This window comes from Protopterus annectens, chromosome 8.part0 (genome assembly GCF_019279795.1).
Source record: "Protopterus annectens isolate FY-2018-M chromosome 8.part0, PAN1.0, whole genome shotgun sequence".
NCBI classification, from domain to species: domain Eukaryota; kingdom Metazoa; phylum Chordata; order Ceratodontiformes; family Protopteridae; genus Protopterus; species Protopterus annectens.
Genome location: NC_056741.1, coordinates 863,563,676 through 863,586,175, shown reverse-complemented (window position 1 = coordinate 863,586,175; position 22,500 = coordinate 863,563,676). Strand labels below are relative to the sequence as shown.

Here is a 22,500-nt window from a genome sequence, read left to right as displayed (position 1 = left end):
TCAGCATTAATTTCTACATTACATCTCTTACATAGATTATCTTTATGACGAGTTTCATCCAGATGGCAAAACTGAAGGTCAATCCTTCTAGTTCATAACTAGTCCCAGTAGGTCTGATTCCCTCTGTTACTGCCTCATCTGCTGGAGAAGTCCCTGTTGCTGAATCCCACAGGAATGTTACTTATTATCTAGCAAAACTCACCAGACATCTACTTACTATGTCTGCCTGTCTGTAAGGCTTCTCCACCTCCAACAGCTGTCTGCAATCCTTCCTTTTCTGGCAGAACAGTCAGGATGCTGTCATCTTATCAAAAGTCCAACACCAGAAAATCTTACAACAACAAGTGGATAGATCCATTCTTTTGTTTGGCCTACTGCAAAATGATTGGACCTTTTTCCAGTCCTATTCTTGTGGTCCTGAACTATTTTATAGAAATATATTATAAAATAAACTTTACATTGTCTGGATATGAACCACCTGTTTGTGGTGGTGCATTCCTGCATAGACCAAGGTCAGGAAAAGCAGCTCCTGACTGTTTCCAGAAAGGCACACCCCAGCAAGACTTCAGGGTTGATGTTGCTCACTGGTAGGTGGGCTACAGCTGCCTAGCATTGCTGAGGGCCACTATCTCTATGTTCAAAATCTTTCTGGACATTACCATGGTTGTTTGTGTGCTTTCTAGACAGTTGAGAAACATGCAGCTCTGGCTCATCTGCATTCTAAAAAAAAGCACTGAAACTTCACATCCACAGTGGTGAGTGTTTTGCCATATTTTTCACACAAGTATGTTTTAACCTTAAGGCCAAACAGACATTGGCCCTTGCAAGAGACAGATCATAAAAGTTGCCCTGGTGTCCTTGACTAAATCAGTTAGACTCACCTCACATAGCATTGAACAGCAATGTGACATCTCTCAGCCCCAACTAAACCTTTATCATAAGGTTGGCAACTAATGAAAAAGAGAAAGATTGGGACAGCAGTTTTCTCTTTGAACACTCCATCTGACAGATGCTCCATGACCTGGTGGACGTCATGTAAAATATTCCTCTGAAATTTCACCATGTAGGACAGTTAATTAAGCATCCCGGGATAGAACATACTGGATTCATAAACCCACTTCTCTAATCTGGTCACTGCACTCGATGCTTTATCTAATGAAGAGTTGGGCTCTGGGGTATTAGAGCCTTCTTAGGATAGCTACAGAGCCAGTGGCATCACAGATGGGTACTTTGGACTAGACTTCCCTATTCTTTCAGTGGGCAAAGTATGTAACTATCCTTCTTTGGAATAACAGACACTATACTGGTGTTGCCCAGGTGGCTGCATTGGCATCTCTTTCTCCATCGTAGAGGGATTACCCATGAGGACTATTAAGTAGACCCACAGGCCCTCAGCAATCTCCAATGTGGAAAGAATATTGGGCTGGTAGTCCATATTACATTAGCTCCAGGAGCTCCCCAAATATACGGCCATCAGAGGAAGATATGGAGGGGGGGTAGTAAGAGTCTTCCTCATCATAAATGTATGTGATGGGGGACCCTGAAGGAGAATATATGTGCTTCTTTACCATGTAGCCTTTCTTTGGTAAATTCAGGAGAAAAATCAAAGGAGGAGAAAGGCAACCTTTTTACGGCAGATGTGCAATGATACTTAAAAAAGCCAGACACCTCTCCAGAATCCTCTGTGACAGGAGATAAAGACAATAGCCAAAGTAAAGGCTACTCTCATCTGACTTGTGGTGGCACTGTAATAGAGCCAATGGAAGCCAATGCAACTGTAGACTCAGCAATATGTCAATGCTGAAGGCTGAGTCAGCACTGAAAGGGAGAGAGAGAGAGAGAGAAGATGCTGAAAAACATGAGAGCTGAATGGTTGGGAGGTTGGAACAGCATATACATATAAAACACTGGCATCAACATTGGTGTTGAAATTCCTGTGTCAGCAACAGCAATGCAAATGTCATTACTGCAGACAGCACAAACATCGAAAACACTGATGTCAAGAGTGTTTTCTATGCCAGCAAAGTCAGCACTGGCTCAAACTTTGCAGCGAATGAGAGAATGGTATCTCAGTGGTTGACATTGGCACAGACCCCAAAGTGAAGCTCAATGATGGGGAGGATGATATTAGTATCCTCAAGACTTGCACTTAAAACTGTTGTCTGGTGAGGTATTCAAAGACATCTTTGGAGCAGAGGGAAAAAATTGATCTGGACTCCCAGGTTTCCACAGCTAAAGGAGAATTTAAGTAGTAGAGTGCCTCACTTAAGCCCTCACTATGGCATCTCCTAACCTGCCTGTTATAATTAATAGAGGGAATGAGGTAAGGCTGGGGAGGAGATGTCTGATGGAGTAGGAGACCTTAATAACATTTGGATGGGAAGGTCCCTGTATTATCTAGAACAGACAACTAGTATGTTTTCTGGCAACAGCTGGACACAACTGAATTGGTTCTTGTAAATTAACAACCACAGTTATCATAATTTTTTTTAACAGGTTCCTCTGTAGTTGGGAGTTTAAGTAAAAGAGATGGATAGACCTTGTCATGGGTTTCAGTCTATGGGATTTACCAGCCTTCCCTTTCTTTAAATGTTTTTGTTTAGGAGATGCTAGAGAAGTTGATGGCTCTGAAGACAGAAGGGATAGATAAATCTTGTTCCAGAAGGTACTGTTTTAGTTATTAAGTACTAGGCTAGCTGGCCTTGCAGACCATTTTAAGCGTAGCCAATTTCCCTTCAAAAGTGAGAATCAAACCCTGTATCTTGTGGATGTAAAGTTAGCACCTTAACCATTATGACAACTTCCCAATCATCCTCAATAAGTAAAAAAGCCTTTAAAACATTAGCAAATGTTTACCTTTCCCTAATGAACTCTGCCTAGTCTGAGTCAATTTTTTTGTCAACCAATCTGTTTCCTTTGCTAGCATATCCATAAATAGTTTGTAATCTGAAATTGCTCTATATGAAGCTGGAGATGATCAGTCTTTATTTGGTTTTAAAATAACACTAAAGGATAAACTGAAAACTCCATATTAATATAAAATTTCTGTATGTTATGTTATTTCCCTAAGCAAAGCATGCATAACATGGTTATATCTTAGGAAGGAATACTCTTTCCATAGACCAACTTATTAAAGACTTGTCCACCATAAACACTTAAGGATTGTATCAAATAAGGAAATATACATATGAGAGGTACCTTCTGTGAAGAGCCTAACTTAAATAGGAATAACAAAGTAGATGGGAAGTTGAGCCTGGGTCCAAAACAGAAAGGAATATTCCTGTGGAAAAATTTGGAGGAGTTAAAGACAATGTTCAAAAAAAATGGAGGATAACTGAATAATAAAGGAAAAACAACCAAAAGAGCTACTCCTAAAAAAAAAAAATAATAATAATAAAAACTGAGAATTTTCTTTGAGTCAGCAAAAAAGCAGCCTAGGGCCACATATACCTCCAATACTAAGGTGTGCCAGTGAAGCTCTGAACAGGCTGAATGGTGAGACACATTATGGTATGGTGAGGGAGTCCCGCAACCTAGATAAGTTTTACTTGCTGAGCAGTCCTAATGCCCAGCTGGCCTTAATTCTATATTTAGGTGACAAGGCTCCTTCTTAATACACCTATTGTTAGAGTGATCCCCTCCCACAAAAACAAGATGGAACTCTACTGATACTCTAGTAAAGCCATACTCTAAAGGAAAGTTGTCCTTAGTGAAATAAAATAGGCACTATTATTCAACAGTATAAGATTTAACTATCCATCATACATTCGTATACTCCTTCCCGACCACCAATTTTTTTGTGAACCACTCTCTCTTCCATGATTAGAAAACTTACACTTGTGCTCATTGCAAATCTGATACTGAATACAGTAGTAAAGGTGCACTTAAAGGTCACTACTGGTATGATGGTCTTGCCTGCATCATGCAGGAGAACATTGCAAATCTGATACTGAATACAGTAGTAAAGGTGCACTTAAAGGTCACTACTGGTATGATGGTCTTGCCTGCATCATGCAGGAGAACATTGCAAATCTGATACTGAATACAGTAGTAAAGTTCTACTTAAAGGTCACTACTGCTATGATGGTCTTGCCTGCATCATGCAGGAGAACAGATGAAAACATGGAAATGCATTAAAAATGCAACAGCACTTACATACTGATTTTCTTCTATTTCTTGCAGTGCTTTAATCTCTCGAAGTGCCTGGTTTGGAATTCCATCCTCCAACTTCCTCAGCGCTACCTTCTTCAAAGCCACGGTCTCACCTGTCTAATTAATCAGATAAAATTGATTAAAATATGGACAGAATTATAAAATGCGAGACAGTCTACTTATATGGGTAATCTATTACAGTTCTAGAAAACCTAACTTCTGTCATACTATAATGTAGAACTTCCACAGATCTGGGATAAGAGGACACATTAACTTGTCTTCTGCAGTCATGTACTACATGAACTTACAAGGGTTGCTATCCTAACAAATGCAGCATAATCTTATTGAAATCTGCATGTTGCAGCCTGCATGTATGTAAATGGTACAATTACAATTAATCAGGAAAGGCAAAAAGAGGAAAAAGAAGAATTTTCCAGCAGCTAGTCACAGACACTTTGAAGAGCGGCCGCGTTGGTGCAGCGGTTAGTGTTGCCGCCTCACAGCAAGAGGTTCTCCGGTTCGATCCTCAGCTGGGGTGCCTTTTGTTCAGAGTCTGCATATCCTCCCTGTGGTCGTGTGGGTTTCCTCTGGGTATCCCAGTTTCCTCCCACATCCCACAGACATGGTGTAGGTGGACTGGACACACTAAACTGGCCCTAGGTATGAGTGTGTGTGTGCCTTCTGTGGAAGGTTGGGCGCTGGGCTGGCAACTTGACACTGTAAAACTCCACTGCCAATCATAAGCGGACAGTTAAATCACTATGGCGACCCCTAACCAGGAAAAGCCAAATGAAGAAGAAGAAGTTACAGCACTTCGAACACCCCTCAAAAGTGAAAGGCATAATAAAAAACAATTATGTATGCAAAATTAACCACGATCTTTTCAGATTTGCAATATAGGCCTTTTTCAACATGGAGGGTGGGGAGATTCACTTGAGAAAACTATTCTACGAACAAAGCAATACACAATCACAGCCAGCCTTAGGCATAGGCCAACTAGGTGGCCGCTCTAGCAGGGGCGCGTTTCCAGTATTTATTTGGTGTAAGTAGACCAGGATAGGGGTGGTGGGGGTGCCATGGAGCCCTTTTGCCTAGGGCACCCATTGACCTAAGGCCGCTCCTGTACACAATCTTGCCACACCTTCCAGTGCCAGCTTCCATAATAACCATTATTGAAATCTCTCAACAAAAAGGAGCAGATATCAGGATTCTCGCAAAGCTAACAATTTTTTACTGTCCAAAGTGGGACATTATTCATGGCTACAAAGTTTTAATTGCGTATGTTAATCTTTTGATAGGATTAGGATTTTTTTTTTTACTTTTTCAAAGTAATCATTGTTACTGTTAAGTATTGTATAAAAAAATCCTTTCACTGTAATTAATATGTATTGGAGAATCTAGATTTAAGTTCATTTGATCTTTCAGATAACTTCCATAAAAGTTCATTATTTGGAAGATAGTTTTACTTATTATCATGAGGTAATGCAACTAATTTTTTAGAGAGAAAAAGAAAGTAAGCTCCCAGTGGGGTATTTATCTGTCCATCAATTGATATAAAAACTGGACTGTTGACACTGAAGACACACTACAATACCACCAGGAATCTGACTGACTCTTCAACGGTAAGAAAGTACTGAATTTTGGCAACCCTATATCCTTTTCATATTGGCATGCTTTCATTCATCAATGGATGTAGACTGCGCAAGGAATGCACCCAAAAGTTTTAGCATAACATCCAGATATTTAATATCCTTGGCAGGATACATTGATATATATATCTTTATGCTGCTGCAACAGTGACCTAATGATAAACAGATATGTAAACATGAATGACACATGCCTCATAGTTAACAAGCCAAGCATCTAAATTTTAAGACTGTGTAAACTATAAAGCTACAAAACTAAAGAAGGCAGTGTAATATTCTTTTGATCGTCCATTAAAAAGTTTGCGTATCCTCAATTAGAATCTAGCACTGGTAAAATAATCTTTCATAACTACCCAGTCTGATGCAGCTTTGTATCTCCATTAAAATAGAACAGAATGTGTAATTAGAGGTGGTTGCACTGGTTATAACATGTCAGAATTAATCCTTTTAGTGATAAATATGAGCTAGGTATGATCAAAATATAAAACCTTTCAGTATCCTGTTGACTGAATTCCTTAGGTTAAAATACCAACTTAAGTACTTACCTTATCAGGGTCTTTTGAAGTGGAATGACACTTTGGAACTTTCGTCTGGTGTCTCAAAAGTCTCAAGTTCCTGTACTTGACCATGCATGTCTCCTTTAACTCATGCTTAGGTGTCCTGTACTGAGTATACAGCACGTTCCCTTCTCTGGAATACAAGTATTTACCATAACATCTGGATGAGCAGGTACAGCCTCATCAACTAAAAGAATTAATGTCAGTGGCTGTTTGCTTGCTATGTGAAACTTTCGTAGCCTGCAAGCCAGTCACTCTTTACTCAAAATACTTTACCAGCAAGATACGCATACAGATACCAGCAATATACAGATTTAGATCTCTGCTATGTGATCAGAAAAGTACAGTTGTGTACACTTACCATAAATGTAGGTGTTCGAGTGTATTCACTGTTGCAGTCATTACATTTGGGTAATCTGCTGGCAGGTTGCCCTCAGTCGGCCTGATTAACAAAGTCTTGGGTCCTGCGTCGGTTGCTGTCCCTTTTTCCATGACATCAGGTCATCAGGGGTATAAAACATGCAGCCGACATCATTACATCAGTTTTTCTTGCCCCAGATGTCAAGTGCCCCCTGAATGGGGAGCAAATAAAATTAAAAACACAAAAATATACCTCCAACCAAATGTAAATACACCAAAAAGGCTTTTAAGCATAGTAACAAAAAGTAGAGGTATAGTCAGAGAAAAACAGGGGGCTGGAGGGAGGCTAATCAAGACTGCAACAGTGAATACACTTGAACATCTACATTTATGGTAAGTGTACACAACTGTACTATGTTCTTCATGTTTCACTGTTGCAATCATTACATCTGGGTAGATTCCCAAAGCTATGGTTGGGAGGAGAAATTTATACAGCATTAGGAAAAAGCTATAAGGCCCTGTAAGACAGCAGTGGCAAAGCCAGCTCTGGATTTAGAGAAAATTGGTAAATGATAATGCTTGCTGAAAGTATGTACATAACTCCAGGTAGCAGCTTCTAGAATATCTCTGGCAGGAACATCTCTGAGAAAGGCTGCAGAAGTAGATGCCGCCCTAGTGGAGTGAGATTTGATCACCTGGGGGATAGGTTCCATGGTGCTTATAACAGAAATGAATGCAATGGCTTATCCATTTAGAAATGGTTTGTTTTAAAGTAGCCTTCCCCTCTGCCCCAGCAGAAAATGCTACTAGCAATTTGCCAGATTTTCTTCGAAATTTAGTTCTGTCAAAGTAGAATCTAAGTTGTCTGTACACGTCCAAGGAATGCAGAATCTGTTCCCCTTTGTTCTGTGGATTGGGAAAGAAGGTTGGCAAATGAATGGACTGATTAAGAGCCACAGTGGAAACCACCTTGGACATGAAGGATGGATTGGTCCTCACAGATACCCTGCCCGCATGAAAGATGATGAAAGGCTCCACTGCCATAAGGGCCTGTAATTCAGATATCCTTCTAGCTGAAGTGATTGCTAAAAGGAAGGCTGTTTTCCAAGAAAGAAATTTTAAGTCTGCAGTAGCAGCAGGCTTGAAAGGAGGTAGAGTGAGTTTCTCCAAAACAAAGTTAAGGTCCCAGGCAGGGGTAGGAGCTCTCCTGGGTGGTCTCAAGTTCTTTGCCCCTCTGAGATACTGCTTGAGCAGGGGATGAGAAAAGAGGGGTGGTTCTGTTTTGCAGTGAGCTGAAATAGCTGAAGCGTGGATTTTAATAGAGGAAAAAGACAGGCCCTTGTGAAGCATCTCAGTTAAGTATTGCAAAGTCTGAGGTAAATTGGGCGCTGCTGTGCTCATTCCTAAAGATTGGTTCCAGGCACAGAATCTTTTCCATTTGTCAGCATAAGATTTTCTAGTACTAGGTCTTCTTGCCTCCAAGATGACATCCATCACAGGTTTGCTGAGGGATGCGCTAAGGGTGAATTTAAGTGATTAGCCAAGCTGCAAGGTGCAATGTTGGAAGCTGATAGTGCAGAATTTGGTTCTCCTGCTGAGACAGCAAGGAAGGTGTCTGAGGCAGGTGCCATGGAGATATTTGTGACACACTGTGCAGGAGCAGTTACCAGTGTTGGCGTGGCCAGTCTGGATCAATCAAAATAATTCTTGGTTTGTCCCGTTTGACATTTAGCAGAACTTTGCAGAGTAGAGGCAGAGGGGGGAAGGCGTAGAGTGATAGGTTTTTCCAGCTGAAGGACAGAGCATCCACTTTTCAGGCTTTTTTGTGGGGAGTCCTTGTGCAAAATTTGTCCAACTGGTAGTTCTGGGGGGGGGGGCAAATAGATCTATGTCTGGGCTCCCCCATTTGCTTGTCAACATGTTGAAAATCCATGGTTCCAGTTTCCACTCATGTGGGTCCATGAGATTTCTGCTTAGTCCATCTGCCAGTGTATTCAATTTTCCTGGCAGGAATTGAGCTCGTAGGTGCACTTGGTAGCTCAAGGCCATGTGCCACAATGCCATGGCTAGTCTGCAGAGGGGGTAGGAATGTGTTCCCCCCTGCCTGTTTATGTACCACATAACCATAGTGTTGAATGAATTTGCTTCTCTGGCATGAGGAAAGCCATCTGGGCAGTTGTATTCAAGCTTGTACCCAGGAATGTAATCTGTTGAGAGGGTACCAGTTGTGATTTCTTTTCGTTTATGGTGTACCCCAGACAAGTTAGAACCTTTTTTTTTTACAAACGCCAGATGATTTAGAAGAATGCCATGGTTTTCTGCCTGAATTAGATAAACGTCCAGGTATGGATATATTTGAATATTTCTTTGTCTGCAAAATGCAATTACTGGAGCCAGGCACTTTGTGAATACCCTGGGCACAGCAGAAAAGCCAAAGGGCAGAGCAGAGAACTGATAATGCAAGTAGCCTGCTTTGAAGCATAGGTATCTTCTGCACGATTCCCTGATTGGGATGTGCAGGTATGCTTCTTTTAAATCTAGAGTTGCCAACCAGGCATCTTTGCCTAGCATAGGAAGTAACTGGTGAAGAGTCAGCATCTTGAATTTTGGAATGGCCATAAAGGTGTTTAGAGTAGAAAGGTCCAGAATTGAACGCCATGATTTGTCTTTTCTGGGTACCAGGAAAAGCCTGGAATAGAAACCTTGTCCCTTTTCCTGTTCTGGTACCGGCTGAAAAGCTCCCATGTTTAAGAGGGAAATTCGAAGTTATGTACTCACCATAACGTTCCATCTGAGTAGGTGACTTCATTTGGATGCAACCTGTGGGTATCGGATCCGACCTCAGATCCGAGCCGGCATTTCAAAAGCTTAGGCTCCGAGCTCCTAGCTCCTCCCTCTACCCATAACCCCTTGCCAATCCCTGACTGACCTCAGATTGAGTTTGCCTATATAATACTGACAACAGTAACTGGACAAAGCAAAAAAATACTCGCTGTATAAAGGTCAGGGGGATGGAGGGGGGGACGGTTGCATCCAAATGAAGTCACCTACTCAGATGGAACGTTATGGTGAGTACATAACTTTTAAATCTGAATTAGGCAGACTTCATTTGTCTGCAACCTGTGGGACAGAGTCCCCAGCTACCTGAATCTTGGGCGGCCGTCATGGAAGGATGTTTCGGAGCACCGCTGAGCCAAAGGATGCTCTTCCTCTGGAAACAACATCCACCTTATAATGAGAAATAAAGGTATGAGGTGAGGCCCAAGTGGCTGCCGCGCAGATATCATCCAATGACACACGGGACTTAAAAGGCGGCTGACGTGGAGACTGCCCTAGTAGAATGAGCCGTAACCCTCTGAGGAGCAGGTCTACCTGAAGTGTCATAAGCCTGCAGAATACAATTAGCAATCCACCTCGATAGTGTGACTTTAGAAACTGCTTTACCCAAAGCAAATTTAGCAAAGGAGACGAACAGCTGATCTGATTGCCTGTGACCAGCTGTTCTGTGAATATAAAATCGTAATTGTCTATGAACATCCAAGGAATGCAGTTTGTATTCTCCTTTGTTTGAATACTTGGGAAAAAACACAGGTAAGTTGATTGATTGGTTGATATTAGATTCTGAAGCGACCTTTGGAAGAAAAGATGGATTGGTCCTGAGGCACACCCTATCTGGAAAGAAGGAAAGGTAAGGCGGCTTGACGCATAAAGCTTGAAGTTCAGACACTCTTCTGGCTGAAGTGATAGCTACTAAGAAGGCAGTCTTCCAGGAAAGGTACTTCAGGTCTGTAGACGCTGCAGGCTCGAAGGGAGGAGCAGTAAGGGCTTGCAGAACTAAAGATAGGTCCCCAAGGTGGTACAATGTCTTTGACTAGAGGCCTCAACAAAAAAATCCCTTTAAGAAAGGTTTTGCACAATTTCGCCGTCATAAGGGGAGCTGTCTCATGGCCAATGTGATAATGAGAGATGGCTGCCAATTGTACCTTAATCATGGAAGAACTTGCCCCTTGATGAAAGAGGTCTGTTAAAAAATCCAGCACTGCCGACATAGGTGCTGAAAAAGGATCCAAACTTTTCTGGACCGCCCAAATAGAGAATCTCTTCCATTTACTCCGATAAACCTGCCTAGTGGAAGGTTTATGAGCTGCCACTAGAATGGCCTTGACCGGTGACGAGAAATCAGGGAGTCCTAATCAAGGATGGAACTGGAGCAGCCAAGCTGTCAATTTCAGGGTGCGTAGATTGGGGACCGAAATTCCCAGAGGATGGGAGATGAGATCCGGAATCGGATCCAGAATCCAGGGTGGATTCACTTTGTGAGACCATACAAAGGGGAACCAGGGTTGACGAGGCCAGAACGGGGCAATGAGAATCATTCTGCTCCCCAAACTGTTGGCTTTCTGCAGAAGCCTCTGCATTAGAGGTAGTGGAGGGTAGGCATAAAGGAGACCGGGAGGCCAAGCATGCACCAGCTGCGTCTCGGAATTCCCTGGTGGGGAAGCAGAGCGAAGAAATTGCCGCATTTGGCGTTTGAGTGAGAGGCAAAAGATCGCAACAGGGTTGCCCCAAACGCAAAAATCTTCTTCACTACCTGAGGATTGAGAGACGACTCGTGAGGGGAAAGAATGGTGCGACTGAGTTTGTCCGCAAGGATGTTGGATTTTCCGGGAATGTGCGTTGCTACAAGAAAGCGTTTGGTGGAAATTGCCCATTCCCAGACTCTCATGGCCTCTCGACAAAGGGGATAGGACCTGGTTCCTCCTTGTTTGTTGATGTACCAGACTACAGACATGTTGTCCGTCTGGATCGCAATAGTCCCTGAAGGAAGAACGTGGTGAAGTGCTTGCAACGCTAGAAGCACCGCCCTCATTTCCAGGACGTTTATATGCAACGAAGTCTCTGTGGAGTTCCACGTGCCTTGGACAATCTTTCCCGCAGAATGCCCCCCCCACCCGAGGCAAGAAGCATCCGTGGTCACTGTGGCTCGGGGAAATGCTGCACAAAAAGGTCTCCCTGTCAGAGGCTCCGGAGATTGAAGCCACCAAAGAAGGGAATCCTTGCATGCTTTGCTGACCGCTATCGGAGTGTTGAGAGAGGAACAGAGAGGGGACCACTGAACTTGAAGGGTCCATTGAAGAACCCTCATGCGTAGGCGCGCATGAATAAGAAGCGGGATAGCTGCCGCCATCGAACCTAGGGCCCTCAGGACCGAAGCTGCTGTCGGAAATGGTTGCAGGACCGCTGCGACATGACACTTCAGGTTGGAAATTCTGTCTGGGGTGAGGAAGGCTCGCATTGACCTGGTGTTTAGTCTTCCTCCTATGAAATCTATAACTTGTGTGGGGTGCAGTAAAGATTTCTCCCAGTTGACAGTGATGCCCAGCCTTGGGGCTATACGCAGGAAGTAGTCCCTGGCTGAGCACAGGAGATGCCTTGATGATGCCGTTAGGAGCCAGTCGTCCAGGTACGGAAAGACCTGTAATCCCTGGAGCCTCAGGTGGGCCGCTACTACAGCTAGAACCTTGGTGAACACCCTGGGGGCTGAGGTGAGACCAAAGGGAAGGACCCTGAACTGATAATGACTGGCTCCCAGCCGGAAGCGAAGAAACCTCCTGGACCATCTGTCCATGCGAATGTGGTAGTACGCGTCCTTGAGGTCGATGGAGCACATCCAGTCGTTCTCCCTCAAGAGGGGGAGTATAGATTGAAGGGTGACCATCCGGAACTTTTGCTTGGTTACTGACAGGTTCAGCAGGGAAAGATCTAAGATAGGTCTTAAGTCCCCCGTTTTCTTTGGCACTAAAAAGAACCTGGAGTAAAACCCTGACCCGGTTTGATCTGGGGGGACGCACTGGATAGCTCTTTTTTCTAGCAGCTGTCCGATTTCGATAGCTGCTGCCTCCCTTTGGTCGGGTAGAACATCTGGGAGGCTGCGAGATCTGGGAACTTTGAAAAGGGGAATTGTATAACCACTGGATATCACGCGAAGCACCCAACGGTCTGTTGTGATGGACTCCCAAGAAGTTAGGTGCCTCGAAAAATGCCCCCCGACTGCCTCCAGAGACGGACAGTCGGGCAACCCTTCAGGGCTGCTGCGTGGGTCTATCAGAGAAAGGTTCTCTGGACCCAAAGTTGCTAGGAGCCCCCCTGCCTCTAGGACGGCGACCTCCCCGTCCTCCTCTGCCACGGAAGGACTGGTTATCCGGAGCAGGTTGGGACTGCTGCGACTTCCGGAACCACATCTTCTTCTGTCCCTTTTGGTTCTTCGAGAAGGACCTCTGGGGAGCTGAGAAGCGGACTCCGACGGCAGACAGCGTCTTCCCGTCCTTCTCGCTCTGGACTAATGTTTCGCGAACAGTTTTACCAAACAAGGCAGAACCATCGAAGGGGGCATTCGCGAAAGTCGCCTTGAAGGGCTCTGCGAAATCACAGTGGCGGAGCCAGGCCTGCCGCCTCATGACTAGGCCTGCTCCGCTGGCTCTAGTGGCTCCCTCGCTAGCGTGAGAAAGCAGCCGCATAGATGTATTAGAAACTGCTCTAAGAGTGGCCATTTGGGTGGAGTATACCTGCTTATCCTCACCCGACATGGACTCTGGGGGAGATGCAGCGTATTCTTTAATCAGATCCCGCTGCATCCTGATGACGTGTGCCATGTAGTTCAGCGCTCTCAAAGAGAAGGTTGCTGAACTGAAAACTCGCTTCCCAATGCGATCCTTCGAGCGGGACTCCTTGCCCGGAGGATGCATAGAGGGACTCTCCTGGGCCAATTCCCTCTTAGTGGCTGCAGCCATCATCATGGCATCTACTGGGGGGCCTTTGCTCCAGTGAGTGCGGTCCGGAGGAAAGGATACGGTCAGGACGCTTGGGTACAGGCTCAACGGTGTCCGGATCCTTCCATGCTCTGATGGATATAAGGTCCACCAGAGGATCGGCAGGAGGGGACACCCAAGAGGTAGATGGGCCCGCCTCGAATGCCTCCAAGAACACAGACTCGTCTGAGGAGGCCTTGGGGCAGACCCCCTGATCCTCAACATTTCCATAATGTCTCCAAATGAGACGTCCTCAGGGGGTGATCTTGGGGAGCCTTCCCCTTCATCCAAGTCTGTGTCTTCGGTAACGGACTCGGGAGTCCATGTGCCTCCTTTTGCACTTACGTCCGAGGTACTTCTTCGGGGCTGTCCGAGGAGTACTCTTCCGCAGCTGGATGTTCCAAGGGAACTACTTGGGACATCGAGGCGGGCTGTCCCTGGGACCGGCTGGTGGGGCCTGGCCCAACTGCAAGGGAGCGGGATGGAGCCGTGGCAGGGACCGGGGTCCGGAAGTTCTCAACAGTGCCCTTTCCACTACGCCGAAGGCCGAGGGGAGCCAGCTTCTCTAAACCCGAGAGCCGACCCCCACTGGATCCGCCGCGGATCGGAGCCGGAGCCGAGACCGCCGGATCCGAGAGACCGTGTGCTCCGACCTAGACGGAGCCAAGACACACCAGCTCCCTCGGATCCGAGGCTCGGTCCTCGCTCCGAGAGGTCGGGTCCGGCACCAAGCACTCAAGGGATGGGACGGATCCGAGTGCGCCGACCTATCGGATCCGACCCACCCCCGGATCCAACTCTGCCCGGCGCCGACAGCTCCGAACCCATGGTGTGGGTCGGAGAAGGAGCCAAAGGGGCGAAAAAAGGGGTCGCCCTCCCGGATGGGGGGCGGTAGGAGCACTCCCATTTGCATTTGGGCCTGGATGAATTTCCTCATCATCCGGTCCATGTCTGCTTCACTCATGGAGAAGGTGGATCTGGTCGAGGCCACCGAAGCGGATCTAGAGAGCCGCCTTGGGGACCTCGTTGAAGGGCTAGCCTCCTCCTCCTCGGGCCCAGGAGAGAACCGAGGGGAGTGGAGCCAAGGAGGAGGGAAGCTAGAAGGCACAGGAGAGGCCCGCTTGGATGGAGGAGCCGAACTAGAAGTTTCAGCTCTCCGTTTGTGGTGCCTCTCCCTGTGCCTCTCCTTTTCTCGCTCCCTAGAAGACTCTCTCTCCTCCGGCATTTTTGAGGGAGGTTGAGTCCCAGCCGGTGGAGGAGAGCCCACAGCAACTGTTTGCTGTGTAGAAGGGCAGAAGCCGAGCGGTATCTGGAGGGAGAAGTCCCGCCAGAACCAGCTCGACCTCCTCCTTCAAAGCTCGGGGTTGAACCCTGCACAAATGGTACAACCAGATGACAGGTGTTCAACCCCAAGCATGACGAGTGTGGCCATCCGCTGGGGACAGCTTATGGCCACACTCGCACATTTAGAGAATACTGCCTTATGGGCTTCAGACATGTTAAGCCCTAACAGGCCTAAAACACACACACACACAAACTACGCAAAACCCGAGAAAAAAATTAAAAAGATAGAGAGAGGAAAGCCTAACACAAACACTTCTAACTAATTAAATTAAAAAAGTTAAAGTTTTTCAAAATTTTTCTGTCAGAAAACTTATCTGCACTAGGAGCTCAAGGAATCCGTCGCAACTTGAAAGCGGCAAACGAAATCTGAGGTCAGTCAGGGATTGGCAAGGGGTTATGGGTAGAGGGAGGAGCTAGGAGCTCGGAGCCTAAGCTTTTGAAATGCCGGCTCGGATCCGAGGTCAGATCCGATACCCACAGGTTGCAGACAAATGAAGTCTGCCTACTTCAGATGTACTTGTTTTTGAGCCTCTGCCCACTGATTTGGGGGCAGGTCTGGCCACCCGTTTGGTGATGGCAATGTGTGGAAATGAAATCTGTATCCCTGGGACACTATATTTAAAACCCATTTGTCCTGGGTTACGAGCTCCCAGTTTTTTGCATGAAGAGCAATCTTTCCCCCAAAGGGGCGGCTAAAAGATAAGTGTTTGGTAATTTTAAAGGAAAGTCATTGAGACTGTTTACCATAGGGAAGGTGTCTTGTTATTTCCAGACTTGGAAGTGGAGGCCCCCTCCCGTTGCTTAGTTCTGAGAGTCCCCTGGGACTGAAACCTAGTGCTTTTGGTGTGTCTGGATTTGGCTTAAGAGGATCTGGAAGGAGCTGGAAAGGACCAATTCTTAGTAGGCCAGTGCCTACTAAATCTTGGAGGTTGCACTTGTAAGAAATCTTTTACAGTTTGCATAGATTTAGCTTTATCTTCCATCTTTTTTAAAACTTCTTCAGCCTTATTGCCAAACAGCCGGTCCTGATCTAAAGGAGCATCCAACAATTTCGTTTTAACATGATCAGGCAGAGATTACTCCTTAAGCCAAGCATGCCTTCTAAGCACAGACCCAGTAACAGCAGCCCTGCAAGAGGCATCTAAAGAATCAAAACTACATTGCAATGTATGTTTTCCAACTTGTTCAGCGGAATGCAATAAATCATGTAAATCTTTATTTTCCACACAGTCAGAAATCAACATCATTTTTTATTTAAGCAGTCGAATAATATGCGGTTGATATTTTAACATATGAAATTGGCAGTTTAAAGCCCTGATTGCCAAGGTTGCAGAAGTATAAACATTTTTTCCTCATCTATCCAGTGCCCTGGAGTTTCTATCAGAAGGGGTAGGATTGTTTAGCAGTAGAAGCCTTAATGCCCTTAGGCCCCTGAAAAATGGTTTCAGGATCTGCAACAGGATTTTTGAAAAGGAACTTGTGGGACTCAGGAACCCTGTAGCATCTGTCAGGTTTACTAGGAGCTGGAGGAAGGGAATCAGGGGCCATATTGGATTCCGAAAACACATCATCAACAATGTCTAGTACAGGAGGTATAGCCAAAGGTCTATGCTGAGGTAAAAGAAGAAAATACCTAAGCCTCTTTTTTGAATCAGAGAATTCCTTACTTTCCCAGTGGAAATGCTCCCTTAAGGTATGTAAAGTTTCACCAAAAGAAAAATCCTCAGGGGGGAAGCAGAGGGAATGGAATCCTCTGCATCAGAATCCTCATAAGTAGGTATGGACAAATCCAGGTCATTAGAAGAGTCAGAAGAAACAGAGTCTGGAACAGAAGATTCATAGTCAAGCTCAGCCCTACGCCTCTTAGAAGGGGGGGGGGCTGACTACCCCTGATAAGAGTAATTAAATCTTCAGCCATTTTGATCATTTGTTTTTTAGGCATAGGGGCCTGAACATGTGGCCTGGGCATCGTTATTTTCGACAAAGATAAAGATTTAGGCCTTAGTATTGAAGGTGGAGTTGGTTTAATATGCAAGTCTGTAGGCCTGAATACACACTCAGAAGCCAGTGCCTGCACAGTGGCTCCGGACCCATCCAAGGTAGAGACATCCACAGGTTCCATAGGTGAAATATCTCGCAGCATACCGGACTCCGAATGGGTCTCAGTAGCGGCCTGTGAGTCAGAAGTAGCGGGTATCAGGGGCTGCGAAAGAGCCTGAGTACTGGCGAACTGGCGATTGGCTTAGGAGAAGCGTCATCAGCGGTTTTGGACCTCAAAAACCTGTCTCTGTCTTTATCTTTGAGTTTTTTCGAAATCCGGGTATTCGGATGGCTAACCGACTTCATTTCTGGATAATTAAACCAAGAACAGAAATATTTAGAGGCAAAAATGTACCTACGATGGATAGTGAGCTGATTAAATAAAGCACAAAACCAACAGCAAGGTACGTCGTGGTCAGGGCCTAGGAAAAGAATACAGTACAGATGAAAATCTTTAGGAGGTATTTGCTTTCCACAAGTAATGCAATTATTAACTTTTACTGACATCGGAAAGGAGCAAGAAAAAGTTTCCCCAACGGGGTACTTAGCTTTAAGTTGAAGACTTTGGTTCTGAAACTCAAAAACGAAAATTTCAGGAGTCGGCCGACCGGCACTTGCGAACTGCTTCTGCTTCAGGCACCGCACGGCAAGAAAGACTGATGGAATGACATCAGCTGCATGTTTTATACCCCTGCCGACCTGACGTCATGGAAGAAGGGACAGCAACCAACGCAGGACCCAAGACTTTGTTAATCAGGCCGACTGAGGGCAACCTGCCAGCAGATTACCCAAATGTAATGACTGCAACAGTGAATCACGAAGAACATCAAATACATTATCAGCAAATATCCTCTAAACCATATCTGCACTGAGGGAGGGGAAGAAAGGTGGGTATGTTGACAATGATGGACCTGCTCATCCAGATTTAACATTACTGTAAGTACTAAATTTTCATATCCGAGATGAGGAAATCCACTCTTATCAACCAACAGGACACAGTCTCAATCCCTTCATTCTCATCCTCCCTGGAATTCATGCTAATAACCCTGGCTACGAAGGAAAATCTATGTCACACCCAGCATGTAGCATGTTGCAAAAGTATAAATGAAGCATATTCCAGCCGCTGCATGAATATTATTCAAAGAAGCATTTTTGAAAAACAAAAAGCTTCATAAATAGCCACTGCTATAGTCAAAGGAGAGTTAGGCAAAGAAGGCAAAAGCCTATTGTAATTTTCAGATCAAAACTGAATACAAACACCTGCACAAAGCAATTTTAGAGACTCTGGAATGCAATTTACTTTTAGAAACGTATATGAACAATTCTAAATCTCTCCATGTATAATCAGAGGTGACTAAGGATATCCATAAAATGCAATAAGCATGCTTCTCTGTTAACATTTGTTTGGAAAAAAAGACAAGTAGATTAATGAGAGGGTTGTGGTCTAGAATCTTGTGGTAGGAGAGTGTGGCCTACATACTTCTGTTAGCATTTGTTTGGAAAAAAAAGACAAGTAGATTAATGAGAGGGTTGTGGTCTAGAATCTTGTGGTAGGAGAGTGTGACCTACATACTTCTAAACTGGGAATTGCTGATGAAGGCTTACTGTCCCTGTTATTATAAGTATCTTTTTATTGTGGTTTAAGCACCTGGTTCCAAACCAGTAACTTTACATTAGGAGAATTTGTGGTCTAAACTCCTCTAGCAGGAGAGGATAGCCTATGCCCTTCTAAGTTGGAAATTGCTGGTTGAAGGCCTATTGTGTTGAGTTTTCTGAAGTGTCTTAGTTCTGGCTTAAGCACTTGGGCTTTAAAACCAGTTATTTTACATTAGGAAGGTTTGTGGTCTAGACCCATGTGGTGGCAGAGTGTGGCCTACACCTTTCTAAGCTGGGAATTGCTGGTGAATTGCCGCTTTAAACTGTTTTTGCTGTTGTGACTGTGACTTTATGCACTTTGAGTTTCTAGTACTTCTGTATTTTATACCATAGGCTAGATTTAGACTTGCTGAATCTAGACTGTTTGGTATCACTTAAGCACTAAAACCAACTCTTCACTGAGATAATGAAATATATGAGGCATCCGTTGCTTCCAACCAACAATGAGTGCCTGTTTTTGCTCTTATATTTCACTTTTAAATTGTACTTGCATTCTACTGTCTATTTGAATTGTCTGAATTTTTTTTTGCCACATTTTATGGTATACTGCACTAGTTCAGCAGTAGCATACCTCAGTTCCAGGTGTGCAGTTCCTGGGTCCATTTTGTAACCTCTGAGCATCAAATTCAAGCCATCTTTGTTGCTGAAGGCGCTTCTGCACCCTTGTGGGGGGAGGGTGCTGCCGGGATCCCATCTAATTGAGGGTGATTGGACTACAGCTCAGAGAGACCGTCCTTATTGGCTAGCTCATTTTAAAAGTGTTATTTCATGTTTTATTTAAGCCCCATGTTTGCACTTGTTTGCATGTAGTGCACTATCGTGCACTGCCGCATAGCAGTGGTTACTGCTGGTTGTTATAGATGCAAACGTTTTGCTTGTTAAATTTTCCCATAGCACTTTGTTTGTGCTCCTCCAGAGGTTTTCCGTGGCCCTGCTCTACTGTCAGGTGGAACATTAAGCCTAGGCTCAGAGGTACAAACACACCTCTCACGCACTAGCCATTCCTAAGTGTGACCTCTTTTCCTGCCCATACAAATTTACCTAACACTATGAATGGACAATTTCCCACAGTTTTTCCAGACAGCTTGATCGATATGAGCATCCTGAGGCAGTGTAGCAACTGCCTCATTTTCACAGACAACCCTCTACACTAAACCTCGTATAGTCTACAAAACACAGGAAATGCCAGCCATTGGAGAAGTAGAAGCCAAATTTCACTTTATTGCACACTGAAACCTTGGTTTAGTGCTTTCGTTCACAAAATTAGGAACTCCATCATAACAGTCCCACCCATACTCTCTTAATATACTCTAATTTTAGTCACATGACCCATCTCAACAATTAAAAAGTCCTAAAATTTGAAGTTAAAAATGTATATATATATATATATATATATATAATAACATTACAAAATTCAGTTAATACACCCCCCCAAAAGAAAGAAAAAAAAAACTATATATATATATATATATATATATATATATATATATATATATATATATATATATATATATATATATATATATATATATATATATATTAAATAATGTAGTACCTTAACTTTAAAATAGGAATTAATAAACAACTATCATTTAGCTCAAGACACATAATCGCATTTAGCCTAATCTGCCACTGCAATTTTTTGTAGTTGAAATGTTCATCAGTCACTTTCCCTTGCAAGTCTTTTTTAATAGAATCCACAACAATGGTATTTTCACAATGTGCAATGCTGCCAATGTTGTCAGATCATGGAGCATAATTACTGAAAATGAATGGTGGGTTTTCTGAAAAAGTAAATAAGCCCTGCAGATTTCCTTTTCATTATCTGATGCAATAACAATTTAAACTGCTGGGAAGGGTTAGAAGAAACTTTAGTGATACCCAGGGCTGACAGGGCAGTAGACAGCAATGTGACAGGATACAGCCAAGAATAAGATGAAGTTATAACTATAAATAACACCACTGCACACTGGTAAAGAGTTAAAAAGAAATTTCAGTGACATAGGGAAATGCTGACCATTTGCAGGAGAGACCAAATGTATCTCATAGAAAAGAATAAGGAAGATAAGATAGGATAGGATTTTGGACAAGAAAATGGAGTTCAATAACTTGTAAGTGAAGGAGTTTTACTTTGAAAACACTTTAAGATCTCAGGGTACCTTGGCTTTACTCCTGTAGCAGCAGAAATAAAGTAGAATATCTTTAGAGGGAAACTAGGGTCTCTAATAAGGTACTGAAAGGGCTCTATGCGAGTAATATAAAGGGTTAGACACTAAAACAAAGCAAAAGAGGGAATTCACAGATGGTCTGAACAGATACCCTGAGTTGATTGCCCTCTCAAGAAAAACTCAAGAGTAAGTTAACTTGAAGAAACATGAAGGCACAGAAAGTCACGGGTATTCCAACAAGCTTTATTCTGAAGTGCTTTTCATCCTGCTCACTGGCAGGCCTTCATCAGATAAAAAATACAAGCAAACTGCATTATTAAATAAGGAATGGGCATTTCAATTGAATCAATCATCAATTAGCTATCTAAAAGGGGTATTATTCTCTTACTCCACACCTAAGTTGACTATCAAGTATAAAAAATATATCCCCTTTGTGTAAAACAAATAAATAATAAAAAGTAACAAGGTAACAAGTTAACAACAATAACGAAGATCGTTGCAATGGAATTTTTAAGATTAAAACAAAGTAATAAAAACAATATAATAAACATATACAGTAAGTTGCCACACTCCTATATTAACTTAATCCAAAAAAAATTAGCTGGGTAAAGTTGGTAATGACTGGGAAGGTAGATAAAAAGAACACACAATAAGTAGTAATTAATTAATGCTACACCTTCGTTCTTAATTGTCCAAATAAGCTTAAAAATGTCAATGAAAAAATAAAAATAATAATAAAGATATCCCTCCTTTTACTGTTAAAATTGTAAATATTACAGGCTACATTGAAACACATTAACTATTATACATGTACATATATATATATATATATATATATATATATATATACACACACATTGACCCATAGTTCAAAACACTGACTGTGTTGTTGACAACATGACTTCATTGCCTTCAAAGCTGTACAATACAGTTTTTACCATCTCAAATTCCTTAGTTTGAGAATGCAGGTGAGTGATACAACTTCATTTGTTGAAGGTTGTACGTCTGGGCCGGCAACTTGGCACGTAAAAATCTACTGCCAATCATTAGCGGACTGGAGTTCCGCTGTGGTGATCCCTAACCGGGAAAAGCCGAAAGACTCAACATTATATATATATATATATATATATATATATATATATATATATATATATATATTTATACATACATACACACACACACACCTATATATGGATATATATATATATATATATATATATATATATATATATATACACATATATATATATATAAATATATATATATATATACACATATACATACACACACACACATTATATATATCTATATATATATATATATATATATATATATATATATATATATATATATACACACACACACTATATATATATCTATATATATATATATATATATATATATATATATATATATATATATATATATATATATATTTTTATTTTATATTTGTTGACCGGGCTAGTCTAACTGGGTATATGTCCATTTTCCGTACAGGCCCGAGGAGAAAAGCTCCACATAAGCAAAATTTACAACTTCAGGAACAGATAAATAATTCTGTAACAACTTAAGGTGCAGTACTATTTTGAGCTGAAGAATACACATTTTATATAGACAAATATTATTATTAAAGGAGCAGAGGATAAAAAACAGATAGAGCAGCAAACTATTTTAAAGTGGCACACAATAAGAAAGAGAGGTGAAAAAGAAAACACAAATAAATGTAGCAGCTCAAGGTAGAGAGATCTTTTATAGAGTACTAAAAGTT

The 22,500-nt window shown here is 42.9% G+C and overlaps 1 protein-coding gene across 2 annotated transcripts in view; it reads right to left on the bottom strand.

Annotated features, from left to right (window-relative positions):
* CDK20 (cyclin dependent kinase 20) overlaps positions 1-22,500 on the bottom strand; it is a 592,070-nt gene that overhangs the window by 484,793 nt on the left and 84,777 nt on the right. For both annotated transcript variants that reach the window (XM_044080368.1, XM_044080369.1), the window contains exon 2: positions 4,156-4,269. In XM_044080368.1, coding sequence (XP_043936303.1) covers positions 4,156-4,269 — 114 coding nt within the window. The remainder of the gene's footprint in view (positions 1-4,155; positions 4,270-22,500) is intronic.